The sequence below is a fragment of the Mizuhopecten yessoensis genome, unplaced genomic scaffold (genome assembly GCF_002113885.1).
Source record: "Mizuhopecten yessoensis strain PY_sf001 unplaced genomic scaffold, ASM211388v2 scaffold5929, whole genome shotgun sequence".
Lineage (NCBI taxonomy): Eukaryota > Metazoa > Mollusca > Bivalvia > Pectinida > Pectinidae > Mizuhopecten > Mizuhopecten yessoensis.
The window spans coordinates 203,578-222,082 of record NW_018406294.1 but is presented as its reverse complement, the minus strand read 5'-3'; the positions used below and the strand labels follow the sequence as shown (position 1 = coordinate 222,082).

The following is an 18,505-nucleotide window of genomic DNA, read 5'->3' as shown; positions in this document are numbered from 1 at the left end:
TATGTCAAACACTTGAAACGACTTCTTCTGAAGAACGAAAAGGTATAGAACCTTCATATTTAGCTGTTGGTTTCATGAGATAGAGCCGGACAAAGTTTGAGAATGAAAATTACCTTGTCCTACTTTCGAGGTCACAGGGGTCAAATGTGTCAAACTTTTCAAATGACTTCTTCTGAAGAACTAAAAGGGATAGAATTTTCATATTTGGCTGATGGCTTCCTGGGATGGAGCCCAACAAACTTTGAAAATTAAATTGACCTTGTCTTACTTTCAAGGTCACAGCGGTCAAATATGTAAAAACTCTTTAAATGACTTCTTCTGAAGAACTGAAAGGTATAGAATCTTTATATTTAGGTGGTGGCTTCCTAGGATAGAGCCCGACAAAATTTGAAAATGAAAATGACCTTGACTTGTTTTCAAGGTCACAANGGCTAGTGACTCCCTGGGAAAGAGCCCAACAAAGTTTGAGAATGAAAATGACCTTGACCTACTTTTAAGGTCACATGAGGCAGATATGTCAAACACTTCAACCGACTTCTTCTGAAGAACTAGAAAGTATAGAACCTTAATATTTGGCTTGAAGCTTCCTACAAAGTTTGAGAATGAAAATGACCTTGACTTACTTTCAAGGTCACAGCGTTCAAATATGTCAAACGGTTCAAACTACTTCTGATGAAGAATTAAAAGGCATAAATTTATAATAATTGGCTGGTGACTTCCTGGGATAAAGCTCACCAAAGTTTGCGAATGAAAGTGACCTCAACCTACTTTAGAGGTCACAACATTTTAAAGGATTTGTTCTTAGGAACTAAAAGAAATGGATTCATTAGATTTGGCTGGTAGCTTATTGGAATAGAGCTAACCAATTTGAGAAGGAAAATGACATTGACCTACTTACAAGGTCACAGGAAAAAATATGTCAAGCAACTTCTGAAGAAGAATCAAAAAGCATAGAATCTTATAATAATATTTTTTGCTGGTAGTTTCAACAGATGGAGCCAACAAAGTTTGCGAAGGAAATATATTTAGTGCAATATAATATTTAATGAGAATATTTTGCTATGACTGCTTAAATATTCAGGTGAGCAAAACAGGCTTTCTTGGGCCTAATGTTCAGAAGAAGTTGTTTTAAATGTTTTAAACATATTTGACCCCTGTGACCTTGCCCTTCCGGCAGGTGAGCTAAAAATTAAAGTTGTTGCCAATAAGAAACAAAGGTTTTCAAAGCAAACTTAATCTTCAAAACTTATCAATCTATTTGTTTCAACCAAATTATAGAAGTGAAATAATATCATGTGTTCTTAATTTTGTTGCATTTTTTTTTTGAATGTTCACCAACCCCTGGTTAACTCTATCCATCATGCGCCTGGAGTAAGGATTAAGGAAAAATAAAAAGCTATACAACACAACACCTTAACAGTCATCACCTAGGACAAAACCCTACTTTTCTGTTTTTCTGGATATTTAAAGATATATAAATTCATGTAACTCTTATTAAGTCACTTGAAATAAAATCCTACATATTTGTGTGATTAGCCCTATACATATGTATACCTCTCCTAGTTCTAATGGATCAAACTAATTTAGTTAACCTTATGACATAGTAATTTACACATCAAAACAGGTAGATACTAAAAGTTTTTTAAGAAGTTGATATTTGAACCACAACCACGGGTCAGATAAAATTATCATAGGACATTGTATATCATAATTACGACACAGACACATTTTATATGTACAACTGCATTTACCTGGCAATTTGATGCAAGGTGATTTTTAAGAAAAGGCCCATGAGGTCTGCAATATCAGCCTGGTTTTGTTTGTTACCTGTACTAAAGGAGAAATGCTTCTGCAAAGTGAAGACCACAGTGGCCGTCCTACATTCCTGAGAGAACTATTCAAACTGATTACAACAACAAAACGTGGTCGGTACCTTCAATGGAGAGGAACGCTTAGAATACTGGTTAAATGGCCCAGTGGAAGAATTAGTTTGCAATCAAATATCTCCATCAAATGTCATCAGAGGATGAGGCAGTGTTCATCCTTGATTGTATACCGGTATGTAATTAAAAAGAACTTTTAACAATGAAGTCTGAACCACAACTGCTCAATACATTTGAAGTTGGATCACATGTTTGTTCATCATCATCTTCAGTGGCCATCTTGGATAGCTCTATACATGTAGGTTCAAGATGAGATATGTTTTAAAAGATCAATTTGGTATGAACCAAATCTGACTTAGTCAACCTAATTTTAACTCTAATTTGTGTGATGATCACAGGCTGTTGGATGTTTTAAAAATTGGCATCGGGAACTCTGTTGATATATCCATTGAGCATAGTTAAAATTAGGGTTTAGAAATTCTGTTGATATTTATTGAAAACATGTCTTTGAAACTTATGTTGATAAATCATTGAGCATAGTCAAGTAAGGGCTTCGGGACTCAATATTTATTGAGCATGATAAAAATTGGTCTTTGGAACTGATTATGCCTATTGAACTCAAAATTCATTGAGCATGTTGAGAATTTGAAAAAGCCTGTGAAATTGTTTAATATTTATTGAGCTTTGTAAAATTTGTCTTTCGGAGCAAAAAAGCATGGTAAAAAAAATCGTTTTTTTTACCTGTTTTTTCTTACATTGAGCATGATAAAATGAGGCTTGTGGAACTCTGTTGATATTCATTAAGTTATTGCAAAATATGTGTCTTTGATAGGACATCTTTGATGTGTGTAGCCTGTACCTACTATATACAGGGAAATTTCGCTGCAGTTTAGTTTTTCTGGCCTTTTGTAATGAGGGCAAATTTATCATTACAGCCAACATTTGTAAACCACATAATATGCTGGTAACTTAATGTGAAGGGCCAATTTAATATATGGCAAGAATGGATTTTGCTGTATTTAATATATGGCAAGAATAGATTTTGCTGTATTTAACATATGGCAAGAATGGATTTTGCTGTATTAAATATATGGCAAGAATGGATTTAGCTGTATTTAATATATGGCAAGAATGGATTTTGCTGTATTTAATATATGGCAAGAATGGATTTTGCTATATTTAATATATGGCAAGAATGGATTTTGCTGTATTTAACATATGGCAAGAATGGATTTTGCTGTATTTAATATATGGTAAGAATGGATTTTGCTGTATTTAATATATGGCAAGAATGGATTTTGCTATATTTTATATATGGCAAGAATAGATTTTGCTGTATTTAACATATGGCAAGAATGGATTTTGCTGTATTAAATATATGGCAAGAATGGATTTTGCTTTATTTAATATATGGCAAGAATGGATTTTGCTGTATTTAATATATGGCAGGAATGGATTTTGCTGTCAAAGGGGGAAAGTTTGACTAGGCAAAGATTTCCCAGTATACAGTATAACTCTCACTTTATCTGAACCAGAGATCATATGACACACGTCTGTTGCAACAAGGTACCCTGACTACCGCAAATCCATAAGAAAATAATTAACCCAGTAGTATATCTTATGAAAGCCTTTATTTCTTTCTCAATGTTCATTATCAATACCACAGTTACACTAAAATGCTCTTACTATCTGTATCAGCACTAATAACTCCAATAGGACACAAATACTCTGCCATATGATTCTGCAGTTTCAACTTACATAATTGCTATAATCATGCCAAGGTCACATTTACATGACAGATTGAAAGGTCAAGGTTACTGCTATGTGGTACAGATGTGTCCAGGATAGGTACATGTCAGAATGACCTGTTAAGGGCGCTGTAACATGGTCAAGACCTGTGAAGGTCAATGTTTCAAGATCGACATGAGGGTCAATATTGGTCACTGTCTGTGAAAAGCCTGCTATCTGTGGTAGGCAGCCATGCGTTTGACCTTAACAAGGTCACTCTGCAACATGTGAAGAGATTTCTTGAGAGTGGGAAGGTCAATTAGAGCAGTCTGTGAACAGGGGTTATCTCCCCTATTTGTCTCTGCAGCCTCCAGAGCTGTAAGAAGAGAAATTAATGATTATTTAACCATACATTAAAACTTATATACTTTAATTTTCTTTTCATACCTTACACAGCTAAATATCATATGAGAAATGTTCAAACTTTAATAAATATGTGACCCAAACACCTGTTCAGATAACACTGACCAGACAGATTCTAATAAAGTGAGATGTCTTCAAGTTCAACTACAGATGTATGTACTGGATTTAAACTATTCCTCTTCTAATAATTCTTAAATTTCTCATCATTTAAAATACAAATCAAACACAAAACACAGTTTATATTTATATGCAGACAGGTGAACTGATACCCCTGTGATTGTTATATCCCCCTACCTTATGACAAACTGAATAAATAACATCTCAAGTGAGCTATATCCCCCTCCATTTTGACAGACAGAAGAACTAACATCCTGTGTGATTGCTATATCCCCCTTCCCTGTGACAGACAGAAGAATTAACATCCTGTGTGATTACTATATCCCCCTGCCCTGCGACAGAGTAACTAACATCTTGTGTGATTGCTATATCCCCCTCCCCTGTGACAGAGTAACTAACATCTTTTGTGATTGCTATATCCCCTTCCCCTGTAACAGAGGAACTAACATCCTGTGTGATTGCTATATCCCCCTCCTCTGTGACCAAGGAACTAACATCCTGTGTGATTGCTATATCCCCCTCCTCTGTTACAGATGAACTAACGTCATGCGTGATTTCTATATCCCCCTCCCCTGTGACTGCGGAACTAACATCCTGTGTGAGTGCTATATCCCCCTCCTTTGTGACAGATGAACTAACGTCATGTGTGATTGCTATATCACCCTCCCCTGTGACAGAGGAACTAACATCCTGAGTGAATGCTATATCCCCCTTCCCTGTGACAGACAGAAGAATTAACATCCTGTGTGATTACTATATCCCCCTGCCCTGCGACAGAGGAACTAACATCCTGTGGGATTGCTATATCCCCCTCCTCTGTTACAGATGAACTAACGTCATGCGTGATTTCTATATCCCCCTCCCCTGTGACTGCGGAACTAACATCCTGTGTGAGTGCTATAGCCCCCTCCGCTGTGACAGAGGAACTAATATCCTGTGTGAGTGCTATATCCCCCTCCTCTGTGACCGCGGAACTAACGTCATGTGTGATTGCTATATCCCCCTGCCCTGCGACAGAGGAACTAACATCCTGTGGGATTGCTATATCCCCCTCCTCTGTTACAGAGGAACTAACATCCTGTGTGATTGCTATATCACCCTCCCCTGTGACAGAGGAACTAACATCCTGGGTGATTGCTATATCCCCCTCCTCTGTGACAGAGGAACTAACGTCAGGTGTGATTGCTATATCCCCCTCCCCCGTGACAGAGGAACTAATATCCTGTGTGAGTGCTATATCCCCCTCCTCTGTGACCGAGGAACTAACGTCATGTGTGATTGGTATATCCCGCTCCCCTGTGACAGAGGAACTAACGTCCTGTGTGATTGCTATATCCCCCTCCCCCGTGACAGAGGAACTAATATCCTGTGTGAGTGCTATATCCCCCTCCTTTGTGACAGATGAACTAACGTCATGTGTGATTGCTATATCCCCCTCCTCTGTGACCGCGGAACTAACGTCATGTGTGATTGCTATATCACCCTCCCCTGTGACAGAGGAACTAACATCCTGAGTGAATGCTATATCCCCCTTCCCTGTGACAGACAGAAGAATTAACATCCTGTATCATTGCTATATACTCCTCCCTGTGACAGACAGAAGAACAAACATCCTGTGTGAATGCTATATCCCCCTCCCCTGTGACAGCGGAACTAACATACTGTGTGAGTGCTATATCCCCCTCCTTTGTGACAGATGAACTAACGTCATGTGTGATTGCTATATCACCCTCCCCTGTGACAGAGGAACTAATATCCTGTGTGAGTGCTATATCCCCCTCCCCTGTGACAGCGGAACTAACATACTGTGTGAGTGCTATATCCCCCTCCTCTGTGACCGAGGAACTAACGTCATGTGGGATTGCTATATCCCCCTGCCCTGCGACAGAGGAACTAACATCCTGTGTGCATGCTATATCCCCCTTCCCTGTGACAGACAGAAGAATTAACATCCTGTATCATTGCTATATCCTCCTCCCTGTGACAGACAGAAGAACAAACATCCTGTGTGAATGCTATATCCCCCTTCCCTGTGACAGAAGAACTAACATCCTGTGTGATTGCTATATCACCCTCCCCTGTGACAGAGGAACTAACATCCTGAGTGAATGCTATATCCCCCTTCCCTGTGACAGAAGAACTAACATCCTGTGTGAATGCTATATCCCCCTCCCCCGTGACAGAGGAACTAATATCCTGTGTGATTGCTATATTCCCCTCCTCTGTGACAGAGGAACTAACGTCATGTGTGATTGCTGTATCCCCCTCCCCTGTGACAGAGGAACTTACATCCTGTGTGAATGCTATATCCCCCTTCCCTGTGACAGACAGAAGAATTAACATCCTGTATCATTGCTATATCCTCCTCCCTGTGACAGACAGAAGAACTAACATCCTGTGTCATTGCTTTATCCCCCTCCCCTGTGACAGACAGAAGAACTAACATCCCCTGGCAATATGTATACTAACCTGTCACCTGTTCCTCAATCATGTCAAGCCGTAAGTCGACCTGTCCCTGTACCCGGAGGATGTGTTGTAATAGATTGCTCTCACACATCTGGAATGGATCTTCCTGTTTGACCACCACATTGGAGCCAGTGTGATCGCCCCCAACCTGTAACATACAACATAAAACCAGTGTTACCACTGTCCACCTGCATCAGTTTATACACCAGAGCTCACAATTACTCTTTCTAAAGTACTTATCAAACAAAACATTTCAGTTGTGAATAGAATTTTGTGAAAAGAAGACATCTTATGCAGATGTTTGATGATCAAAGTTAGACTTGTTAAGTTCTGAATACAACTAAACTGGCCAATCACAGATCTTCATAAAGTACTTACCTCCATGTGACATTCATCCACGACTTCTTCCTTTACTTCAGTTTTTATTGTCAGCTCTCCGGCCGCTTTTGGTACGCTATCAGACACTTCAGCATCGGTGGATTGATTCACTGTTGGCGGACTTTCTGTGGACTGATCACTTGCAGTGGATTGACTAACTGTTGACTGGCTCAATGTGGATTGACTTGATGTGGGTGGAATTGCTGTAGACTGATCTACTGTGGATCGATTCCCTGTAGATTGATTTGATGTAGGCTGACTAACTGGGGTTTTACTTGCAGTAGATAGACTTGCTGTGGGTTGACTTGTATCAGATTGACTGACTGCAGGCTGACCTGTAGTGGATTGGTTCACATTGGACTGTTCCTCTGTCGGCTGACTCACTGTATCTTCTGACAGACTGGTCCTGTCTCTTACTTCAGCAGTGTCTTTTTCTTTCACAGAGATCAGATCAGAGGAGGCATTATCACTTTCTTTTTGTTCTAATGTCCTAGCACTTTCACTTGAAACGTCAGATATGTCTACAGGCTCAGACTTAATTACCAGATTTAAATCGACACCGACACTCTTCCCTGTCGTATTGCTGATGAGGGGGGGATGAGTTTCTGTTGGTAAGGTTGTCTGTGATTGGTCCTTTTCTGATAGCAAAAAGTCTTTATGTGATTGGTCTATTTTGGAATGCAATATTGTTTTTGATTGGTTCATATCACTCTCTGTCACCAAATTTGATTGGTTGAAGCTGCCTTGTCCAGTTTCCTCTGGACACAATTCCTCACTGTCCAGGTCTGTGACCCACTTCTTGAACTGTGGATGACTGTGATCTCTGTAACAACACAAAATATTTATTTTGTACATAAAAATTACTTGTATACAAAATAATCTTTTCAGTCACGCAAGTCATTGCAAAGTACTTCAATACATACATATAAACAAAACATTTCAATATACACATATAAACAAACTGACATTGTTGTTTTTTCGACTGCTCCAGACAATGAGGGTACATTTCCAGCATATACACCAGAGTGTTTATTCTTTTAAGAGTTTTGTTGGTGAATAACTCAAAACAGCATCGTAAAGCATAACAGAATACCTGAACATGTCGGCAGTAAAGATGTTGATGTGGATATACAAGCTGCAATGCCTGTGTCCGTTAATAGATTAAGTATAAGATTTCAACACCTTCTTAAGAATACCTAAAGATGATTTTGCATTTGTTTCACAATAATCACCCTGTCAAACTCATTAATAAATGTACGGTGTTAATGTACAGCAGAAGTTTTACTTGGAGACTTATCTCCTCTTTGAGATTACCTGGAGAGTTATCTCCTCTTTGAAACTGTGATGTACTGTGTTTAACATCCTTGATACTCAAAAAAGGTTACTCTCACTTTCGCTCTCTGCAGTCCTGGAATATGTCATAGTAAAATCGAAGGCTCTCTGTGTGCAGCCTTATGGATGAGACAAGTAGACTGGTTTGATCCTTTGAAGTACATCAAAAAAATGTGTCGGTCGCGTAACAGTAAAATCGATTGGCTTTGAAGTCGGGTGTCGCACCTCTCTAATCTTCAAGTCAGGTATCAGCCTAGCGATTGCCGATTGGTCTAGTATTTTTACCCGAGACCAATCAAATAGCTACATGTAGCAGCATGCCTTCTATTTTGTTGTGACATATTCCAGGGGTGCAGAGAGTGAAACTGAGCATAACCCCTCAGGTATTGAGGATGCGTGTGTATATATGGTAGAGATGTCACCTGGGCAATTACCTCCACTTTGAGACTGTAGAGTACTGTGTTTATACACAACAGACACGTTACTTGGAGATATACCTCCTCTTTGAGACTGGAGTACTGTGTTATTGCGCAACAGATACAAAACCTGGAGAGCGACTTCCTCATTTATACACAACAGATACTGTACATGAAGAGTTACCTCCTCTTTAGTTTTAGACGATATAAGACTATGGAGATGTTACCTGGACAGTTTGATTTCCTCCTTGAGACTGTGTAGTACTGTGCTAATGTTGTGGACATCAGAAACTAAACCACAGGTTGCCTGGATGGTCCCTGCTCGTCGATCATCCTGCTCCTGATAGTTCAGAAATCCAAACTTGTTGAGATTTCCATGTTTAATCCAATCCTGATCATGTATGTATCGACAGCTCTCTCTCACACCTGTTAACAAAGTCAGGTAAGATAATTGAGAATGTTTGTAGGAATCCAGACTGGTGTGTTTCTTTATACAGAACTGTAACACCTTGCTATTTTATTAAATGCACAACATAAAAAACATTTCAAAATAAAAAAAGTGAAAATGCTATCATTTCCAAAATGTATAGTTTTACTTTCTAAAAAGAATTGAAAACTTTCTGCTCCATAAATTCCATATCTATATATATAGGGTGACATTGTGTATGGGATTGTATAGGGAAAATGAGTTGACTTAAATTAATTTCTTTTGCCTGGTTTTACAGCTGTCAGAATACAGGCTGCTTCCCTGATATCTTCCATATTTCAATAAAGATAATGCCATATTTTCCAAATTCATGTAGGAACAGGCTTCTGTAAAATTGAGGTAGAAAATAAACAGAGTTATATGAAACATCATATAATCATTAAAGCAATAATCTTGTTTATAGTTTTTTTAAATGTACCTACTTACTTACACTTTGTACAATCTGTCTTTGATAGCTTTATTACCTGTTGGGTCCGAGCACACAAAACAGATGTATTTCTTGGGTAAAGTTTCCACCGTCAGATCAAAACAAACAGCATGCTGCCAGCATAGACAAACGTCACACTGAAATACAGAAAAAATATCTTCACTAGTCCTCCGACTCCCTCTTATCTTATTGCTGCAACAATATATTGCGATATTTTGAAGTTGGTATGATACACAATATTTTTTGGAAGCTCGTGATACACTAAGGGTATTATCCGGATTTTGTCATTTCTGAATTTAATCTGCTCATATTCATTCCAACATGCTGAGGGTCCGCTCCAGCTCGGCATGCACGTTGAAAGACGTGAAGGTGTGAAACTTTAAAGTTATGCCTATTATGGACCACGTCAATTTTCAGTTGTAATATTGCCATGAAAATGTTGTAACATATTTTTTCTCTTTGCTTTTACTGTTTTCTATGTATCGTGACCACAGTATTTCGATACATATTGATCTTCCTGTTAATGTATATTTGCACCTTACCTTAGCTATTGTAACACATGAATTGTTGCAAAAGAAATGAAATCCATAGGAAGTCATAACATATCCCAGATGGTGAAGTATATAATATATTTTAAACAAACATAAAATAATAAAATCTGAAGTTTGACTCTACATTATGACATACATGTACCTGAATCCTGAAGTTGAAATGATGTCACATACCTGAATCATGAGTCCATTTTCCTCATTAAACAGACATATACAGTTGACCACCTCATCCTTGCTGAGTTCGTCCTCCGTCTCTATGGACTCCTCGGTTGCCATGGTATCCTGACTACAGGTCATCTGGTGTTTGATATCAGCCACTTTCAAATCAACATCTTCTGTAAAATATCAAATCAAGTTATATTTGTCTCACGAGTCAAAGTTGGCTGCAATCACTTTAATATGACCTTCTTCATCCATAACTTTTTTATTGGACCCACCTCACCAACTTTCTAACCCTATAACAATATACTGTACTATCAATTATAAGTGTATTCCTGACACCTGCCAACAATATTTATGCCAAGTTTTTCTGTAAAGACACTGTATGGGAAAACTTTCACATAGTAAAATATTTGCCCTTTGCCGATAAAATCCATGTTTGCCAAGTGTTAATTTTGCCATTCATATGTGATAACTTTATTTCAACCTCATTGGGGAGGGCCAAAAACGCAATAGTGAAACTGCGGCCAAAACGTTCTGGTATAACGTAAATCTGGAGAAAATTAACAGATTGCATCATGGTTATATACAATGCATTATGTACATGTACTTTGTATCCTAATTTAATATTACGCTGTCATCAACCGAAATCAGTATTACAAGACATATATTACGCTGTCATCAACCGAAATCAATGTAATAAGACATATACAATGTATTACACTGTCATCAACCGAAATCAGTGTAACAGGACATACAACAGGAGCACAACTCAAGGATTACATTTTTTATTAAATACATTTTTTTAAACTGAAGATGAAAGTTTCAGATCAATACACAGATTTGTTAAAAATTTCCTAATATGCTCTACAACTGTGAAATCATATATTTTTCATTGGGCCCAAATTTTGTTGTTTCCCAAAAATTAACAACTGCGTGGGTACATGAATTCATTGATCAAGTATACCCACTCATATGGAGCTTTATGTCAATCTTGTAATTACTATGTGGACCTATGAATTCATAGATGAAGAGTACCCACAAATTTCAACTAAATACAAAAAAACACAGAAATTAGTGATTTCATAGTATTTTTGGCACCCATTTTTGTCAGTGTATATCCGATAAATCAGGAAAAAGTCATGTCAGAAGTAGTTGTACACAAATGCAGCTGTTTTCTCATTATCAGACACCCTTTTTATGACTGTTTACATCAAAATAAAGTAAACCCAATAATTATTTAACAGAAAACAAAAGTACATGTCACTTTACTTGAACACAATTCACCACTGCTCACCTATTTTTTTATCTATCCATAATTATTTTAATATAATTATCTGAAAAATATTATCTTGGGAATTTGTCCATTTTAGTAAACCAGGGGTACATTCGTGTATCCGGTTGAACCGATTGAGCCTGTAAAGAAAACGACAGGCACAGATCTGGACCGAGGCTGACCTCAGGAAAATTTGGCATGTGTAGATTGAGGGGTCCAGATGACTTGACCGAAACTAAAATGCTGACTATTGCCAGTTTGCGTTATTTCTTCCTAAACAATGTCAAGTCACATGTAGTTTTTAAGATATGTTATGTAATTCAGTGGACGGATGAAAGAAGGTCATAATATTCTTGAAACACTGTTTTATATTCTCAAAAACTGTGTATTTTTAGCTCTGCTTATAGAACGGTCCAAGTGCGTTAGTTTATCGTGGAAAATTTCTGCGCCACACATACCGTTTCAACCGGGATACGCGAATGTAGCCCTGTGTAATTATTCATGCAAACATTTGAGATGGTATTTATATTTGATTTTTTTTTAAATGTTAATGTACCTTCCACAATGTCCACAGTCACACATTCTTGGACCTCCAATGTTGGAGGCAGAGTCACAGTTCCAATGTCAACAGGTGCCTGGTGTGTCTTAACCACCAGGGGCGTTGTCTGTTTGGAGGAACACGACACATCAGAGTCTGTGGAACCTGCAAATAAAGGTAGAAAAAGGACTTGTTTTACCTATTATTACAATACACATGTAAAAGCATATCAAATCCAACTGTTATCTCCTTACAAAATTAGGGTAAAAGTAGAGGTACCAATGGACATCGGGCACAATAGAGCTGCCCATAAATAATTCTATTGTAGCAAAATGGACCAATTAGACAGAGACTGCCTAAAAAGGCAGAGTAGAGATGGTAGGGACAGAGCCAATTCAATATCACTGGAGAATCGAGCGTCGGTTTCGTCATGACTTCAGTAAACCTTGCCTCTGAACATTTACAAACAAACAGCTGGTTCAAAAGATCGTTTATAATTTTGACCATGTGTAAACGAGTGAAAGTTGTTGGTGTTTGCTACAGGACTCTTCTTACATTTTACTTCTCAATGTTTGCACACGGGTCTTACCTTGCCAGTTATCTCGCCATGCTTGTTAGCCAGTTGTACTTACATATACTGGTTGTCTTGCCATGCTTGTTAGCCGGTTGTACTTACATATACTGGTTGTCTTGCGACGTTTTCGCATAGGTTGTGGCATGGTGTGTTTCTTGGTGTCGTCACAATGATAATATTTGATGTGACTATCCAAAAGGTTCTCCTTACGGAACGCCTTGTTACAGCCTTCAAACACACACTTAAAATGGTTGTGGTCTTGTTCTATGATGAACGCTTTCTTGGGCATCCCGGTGACTGGCTGGGTTGTCCCTTGAGTAGGGACCTGTGACACAGGTGATACACTCGGTGACAGTTGGCTCACAGCCATTGCTGGGAAACAGAAGAGAGACAAACCATAACATGTTAATATAAAAAATGTTGACGGTTCTAAGTTATTGCTGTATTAACCTGTTGTCTTTTTAATTCACACTATAGAAATACTTACATTTGATGGAAATAAGTGAGACTTGAGTAAGTGAAGTTCACAGTTTAAAGTTTACTTGGATAGAACCATTTACAAACAATGTACAGCTCATTTCATATTCTTACAATTGATTAACAGAAGATTAAGTGTCAATCGATATACTCAGACATCTTAACCTTGATGCATGTGGTGGACACCATGATTGAACTTATTTATTAATTTTACTATTGAACCTTTTTTTACAGTGTTATAAGTCTTGTTAGATCTTAAATACCTTTCTCATTTTCCTTGGAGCGACTACGTTTCCTGGCAGGCATTCCCTCAACGACCTCAGACTGTGACTCGCTGGTGCTACTGGTTTCAGACATGGAAGGTGATGCTGTGCGCTTTTTGGACTTTTTCTCGCCTGTAATTGGTATGAAAACGATTCTAATGAAATGACAAATAACAGTGCCATCTTCTCAGCTACAATTAATGATATAAATGAAATACCATTACCTCACTCTTAAACTTAACCCTTTCACCACTGTAGACCATAATGGAATCATCCAGATCAATGCATGGTAGAGTCTACTAAAGTTACATAGGGGTGAAAGGGTTAAAATCTTAACCTTAGTCACAGAAATCAAGGTCAAAGGCCAAGAACACAAAAACGCAGTGAAACATATTTTAGTCTTAAAAGCGTGTAACTTTGTCAAGTGATGTGAACCTACCTACAAAACTTGGTCTAAAACTGACCTAAATGTAATTATTTAACTAAGGTCACAGAGGTCAAAGGTCAAGGTCGCAAAAATATGGTGCAACATGCTCTACTTATAAGGGCCACCAAGCATTTGTGAATTTGCTTGAATTACTAATGAGTTGAATAGAATTCCTGTAAATTCATTAATATCAGGATAGTAGTCTTGGACTATCAGATACTTTACAAACAAGGATTCACTTTATACCAGTGGTTCTGTGAGCTGTTAATGACCACTGGTCCTTATGCTATACTTACGTTTGGCAATCAGCACAGGGGCAACGTTAACCTCACCACTGACCCCAGACGTAGGGTCCGGTTTCTGAGCAAGGGGCTGCTTCAGAGTGGCGGGCTGACTGGGAGTCACTACAGACAAGAGAGAGAAACGTTTCATTTATATCTGTTTTAGAAGTTTTATTTCCAATAAAAAAGTTGAATTCATTAAACATTGTTTCTGAAGCAAACACTGATATTACTAAATTATTTTCAAAAACATGTACAAACATCACTTTCACTAAAAATATATTTCTAATGCGTTGAAAGGAATAGTAAATATTCCTGTAAGCCGATCATAAAAACATGAGAATTTTATGCATAGATGTCTCATAAATGTCTGATGAAATGGGAAACAGTTGAAATTACATGTATTTCTATCATATAATTACACATAACTTTGCTATGCAGTGTAATTATATGGTAAAAATACATGGCTGAGTCTAATACCAGTCCTGGTAGACAGGTGATAGGTATAAACAGGTTGTTACTTCTTGTTTACCACTGACATCACATTGTTACCCGATACTAATCTGTACAAGCTGGGAAATTTTCTGTCACCCTTTTTTGCCCTCCAAAAAAAGGGCAAATTATCATTACAGCAAATACTGTTAAACAAGATTATTACAAAAACATAGTAACTTAATGTGAAGGGTAACTTTACTATTGGACAGTAGCATGTCTAATGCCACAAATGTTCTGTACTGAATACCATCCAAAAACATATTTATTTTAATAAAAGGAACCAATTATCTATGGAAAGTTGAAATCTATGCCATTTTGAAGAAGTCTGAAATCTACGTCAGAAACTAAAACTTTTGTACCAATTAGTTCCATCAATTTTCACTACCACGTGCACGACACATGATAACGGTCACTTTTTAAACTTCTATTAAACCTTAAATTTCTGTACTAGTTATTTCTGTCATTTTTTGCTACCATGACAAATGCTAACTGTCAGTTGGGTGATAACTAACCAGGTACGGTGCTGGCTGGAGAGGATGGTATCGACACAGATTCCAGACTTGTCACTCCCACACTGGATGGGGCTGGTTTTATCACGGGAGGGATCGGAGGTTTCACTTCCACCTGTAAAAGACATACATGTTAAATACTTGTCCTCTATGACCTCTACTTGTAGACAAAAGTCATAGATGTATTGTTTCATCGACAAATTAATTTCAGTCATGCAGCACAGTAAGCTGGGGCTTGATAACTGACATGATGTTATTACTTGGACTAATTTGTGGTTTTTCATGCAATACAAAATGTACTTGACAACAAGAGACAATGTATGACCTCTACTATCAACCTTCTGGCGTATGGCAACTTACTGGGAACTACTAGACATATAAGTATTGTCCCTGAAGTATAAAAACATTGTTTCCAGAAATCAAACAAATTTCAATAAAGATTGAATTTCATACATTCTACTTCTGTATATATCAACTTTTTGTCATAGAAACACAAAATAAGGATGATTTAGTGCCTTTTTAAAACAGAATGATGAAGAGGTTGAACTTATGTTGTGACCCCTGACCTTGATTTGTGTGCTATCAGTAGTCTCTCCTGTATGCGATGAGCCTGCTCCACCAGTAGCTATTGAAGACTTCACACTTACAGTGTCGGAGTCGGAACGTTCACGTCGGGCAAAAAATGACCCGGCCACGATCAGTTTCTTCTTCAATGTAGTGGCACTAGCACTGCGTTTGCGCACAATGCCAGTATCTTTGTTTCGTTGTCCAGAATGACCCTCTGTTGTCTCCCTTCTTTTAGTTACACCCTCTGCTGAAGGTCGTTTTCTCTGCTTTAACTTTGCGACCTCTTTCTTGAGAGACTTTGGAGACTTTGGCTCTGTAACTTCAGGTTCTGAATTACAAAGGGGATGTTTAGCTACATATTGTACAATATTACACCGAATTCAATAGGGAATATATAGTCTACGTGTACCTCTCTAAAGATAAACATATAAAAGGACAGACATTATTTCATCTATTTACATTTTTCCATTAGGACTAATATAACACATCGAGAATCTCAAACACTTTGTATGAAAAATAACAAGGCGAAAAAGCAACAAAATCATTTCTGTCTATTTTCTGTCTTTCCTATCGTAAACTCTTTATGGCAATGAATTGCCACTTGTGATGTCACAATAAGTGTAGTAATGCATGTGACCTTGAAATGTTATGCGACTGTTACAAATCTATTGGGACCTAAGAAAGTAGTTTGGTTTAGTACCCCTATCATCTATTATTAATTTTGCGTTTCATCAAGATTATTTCTTGCCAGGGAACACAAATAGGATACAAATTCTTGTTTCCTCATATACTAACAATAGGTAGATTCTTATAATTAAACCTTACTGTAATAAAAAACCTTTTTTTACAAAAATTGCAACGACTTTGAATTAACAGTTATACACTGTTCCCAGAATGTTATAACAGTGAATATCATTCTGTACAACTTTCACCTATACACAGTTATACATACATGTACCAACAACTGACTGTGAAAGTTCGTATCCATCAAATGATTTGAAAACATAATGCAATTAAAAGGAAGCACCCACAATGGTTTCACCAGTGATGGAGTTTAAAACTAGCATTCCATTACTTCCAGCATTATTGAAGAGATATAATGCATTCTAAGCCAGACTGTACCAGCTGGGGTCAACTGATCTGTCACATTAAGGGGGTCAAGGCCAAGGTCAAAGGATAGAAAAAAAGATGATGATGAGATGGAGGCAGCTTTAGTGTACAGCCGATAGTATACTTACTCATACTATTATCATCTACAGGCATTCAATATTCTTATTTAACTCATTCTCCTCTGAAGACACATTTGAACTCTTCCAATTCAAAGGCTGGAATAGTTCATTATGAAATTTCAGGGGAGAATGAGTTAATTGTCAGTAAATAAGGGCATAAAAAATATGATAACCACACAAAGTGGAAAATGTATCAGGTTTTCACCACTTCAATGTTTAGTTTGACTAATTGGTATTAAATAATTGTTTGATAAAATGTGAGAATAAAGCTCCATGCAGCATACATGCTTAACAGTAAGTATAACACATTGTAGTGGTTACATAGCAATCACAGCTCTACTAACACTAAAACAAGAGGCCCAGACGGCCTGTATCATTTACCTAGATAATAGAGCAATCAGGGGGAAAAATTCTCAATAAAAGTACTTTTGCAAACATTTCCATATATTGATGAGTCTCCTTAGCTTAAGAATGTTCCAAACTCAATGAAACTTTACACTATTCTAGTAGCATGGTACTGGTCAAATATCATCACCCAGGGCATCCTGATATTGCAGAAGAAGCTGTTTAAAGGTCTTTTAGCACTTTTTACCCTTGTGACTATGAAAGTAAGTCAAAGTAATTTATTTAAGGACAGTTTATAGCACTTTGTCTCAAATACCTACTGGCCAAATATCATTGCTCTAGGCCTCTTGGTTATTCAGAAGTTCAAGGTAATGTATTTGAGGAGACTTTATAGCAGTCTGTCCCAGCTTGTACGTAACAGCCAAGTATCATTTCTCTGGGCTTCCTTAATATTCTGAACTAGGTGTTTAAAAAGGTTTTTACATATTTGACCCCTGTGACCTTGAAAGTAAGGACATTTTATAGCACTCTGTCATAGGTACCTACTGGCCAAGTATCATTGCTCTGGGCCTCCTGATATTTTGAGAAAGATATTCCAAGGTTTTTACATATTAGACCTATGTGACCTTGAAAATAGGTCAAGGTCATTTATTTGAGGAAACCTTATAGCACTCTGTCTCAGGTACCTACTGGCCCAATATAATGGTCCTAGGTCTTCCAGTGCTTAAGAAGAAGTCGTTGAAAGAAAAGGTTGATGGACACAGGACGACCGTTAGCACAACTGGCACTTTGTGCCAGGTGAGATAGTTACTAATCAGAACTTGGTCATAACTGTAGATATGTCAGTTACAGCTACAATGCATAAGAGCCAGGTCATTCTAGAATAGTAACTATTCAGAGTGTGACAGGTTTCATATAGCAATACAGATCAGGACAGAACAAGGACACTGTAAAACCACAGAACATGACAACTCAATTGTGACCTGCCTAATTGTCATTGGTCACGGAAAGTATTAATTACTAGTTCACAGTTACACATTATGCAGATCATTATCATTCGGATACTTTTATTAGTTAATGTTTCTTGTATGATAATAAATGCCAATGTTACTTGTATGATAATAAATGCCAATGTTACTTGTATGATAATAAATGCC

General features: G+C 37.6%; 1 protein-coding gene across 3 annotated transcripts in view; it reads right to left on the bottom strand.

Annotated features, from left to right (window-relative positions):
* Positions 1 to 3,501: 3,501 nt before the first annotated feature.
* LOC110451311 (PHD finger protein 20-like protein 1) overlaps positions 3,502 to 18,505 on the bottom strand; it is a 32,574-nt gene continuing 17,570 nt past the window's right edge. For 2 of the 3 annotated variants that reach the window (XM_021499241.1, XM_021499243.1), the window contains 12 exons: positions 15,774 to 16,102; positions 15,211 to 15,322; positions 14,219 to 14,326; positions 13,496 to 13,627; positions 12,858 to 13,127; positions 12,200 to 12,346; positions 10,383 to 10,543; positions 9,695 to 9,794; positions 8,971 to 9,169; positions 6,996 to 7,818; positions 6,621 to 6,765; positions 3,502 to 3,987 (listed from right to left, as the gene is read on the bottom strand). In XM_021499241.1, coding sequence (XP_021354916.1) covers positions 3,845 to 3,987; positions 6,621 to 6,765; positions 6,996 to 7,818; positions 8,971 to 9,169; positions 9,695 to 9,794; positions 10,383 to 10,543; positions 12,200 to 12,346; positions 12,858 to 13,127; positions 13,496 to 13,627; positions 14,219 to 14,326; positions 15,211 to 15,322; positions 15,774 to 16,102 — 2,669 coding nt within the window. In that variant the 3' untranslated portion in view covers positions 3,502 to 3,844. The remainder of the gene's footprint in view (positions 3,988 to 6,620; positions 6,766 to 6,995; positions 7,819 to 8,970; positions 9,170 to 9,694; positions 9,795 to 10,382; positions 10,544 to 12,199; positions 12,347 to 12,857; positions 13,128 to 13,495; positions 13,628 to 14,218; positions 14,327 to 15,210; positions 15,323 to 15,773; positions 16,103 to 18,505) is intronic. The other variant, XM_021499242.1, reaches the window with a different exon arrangement.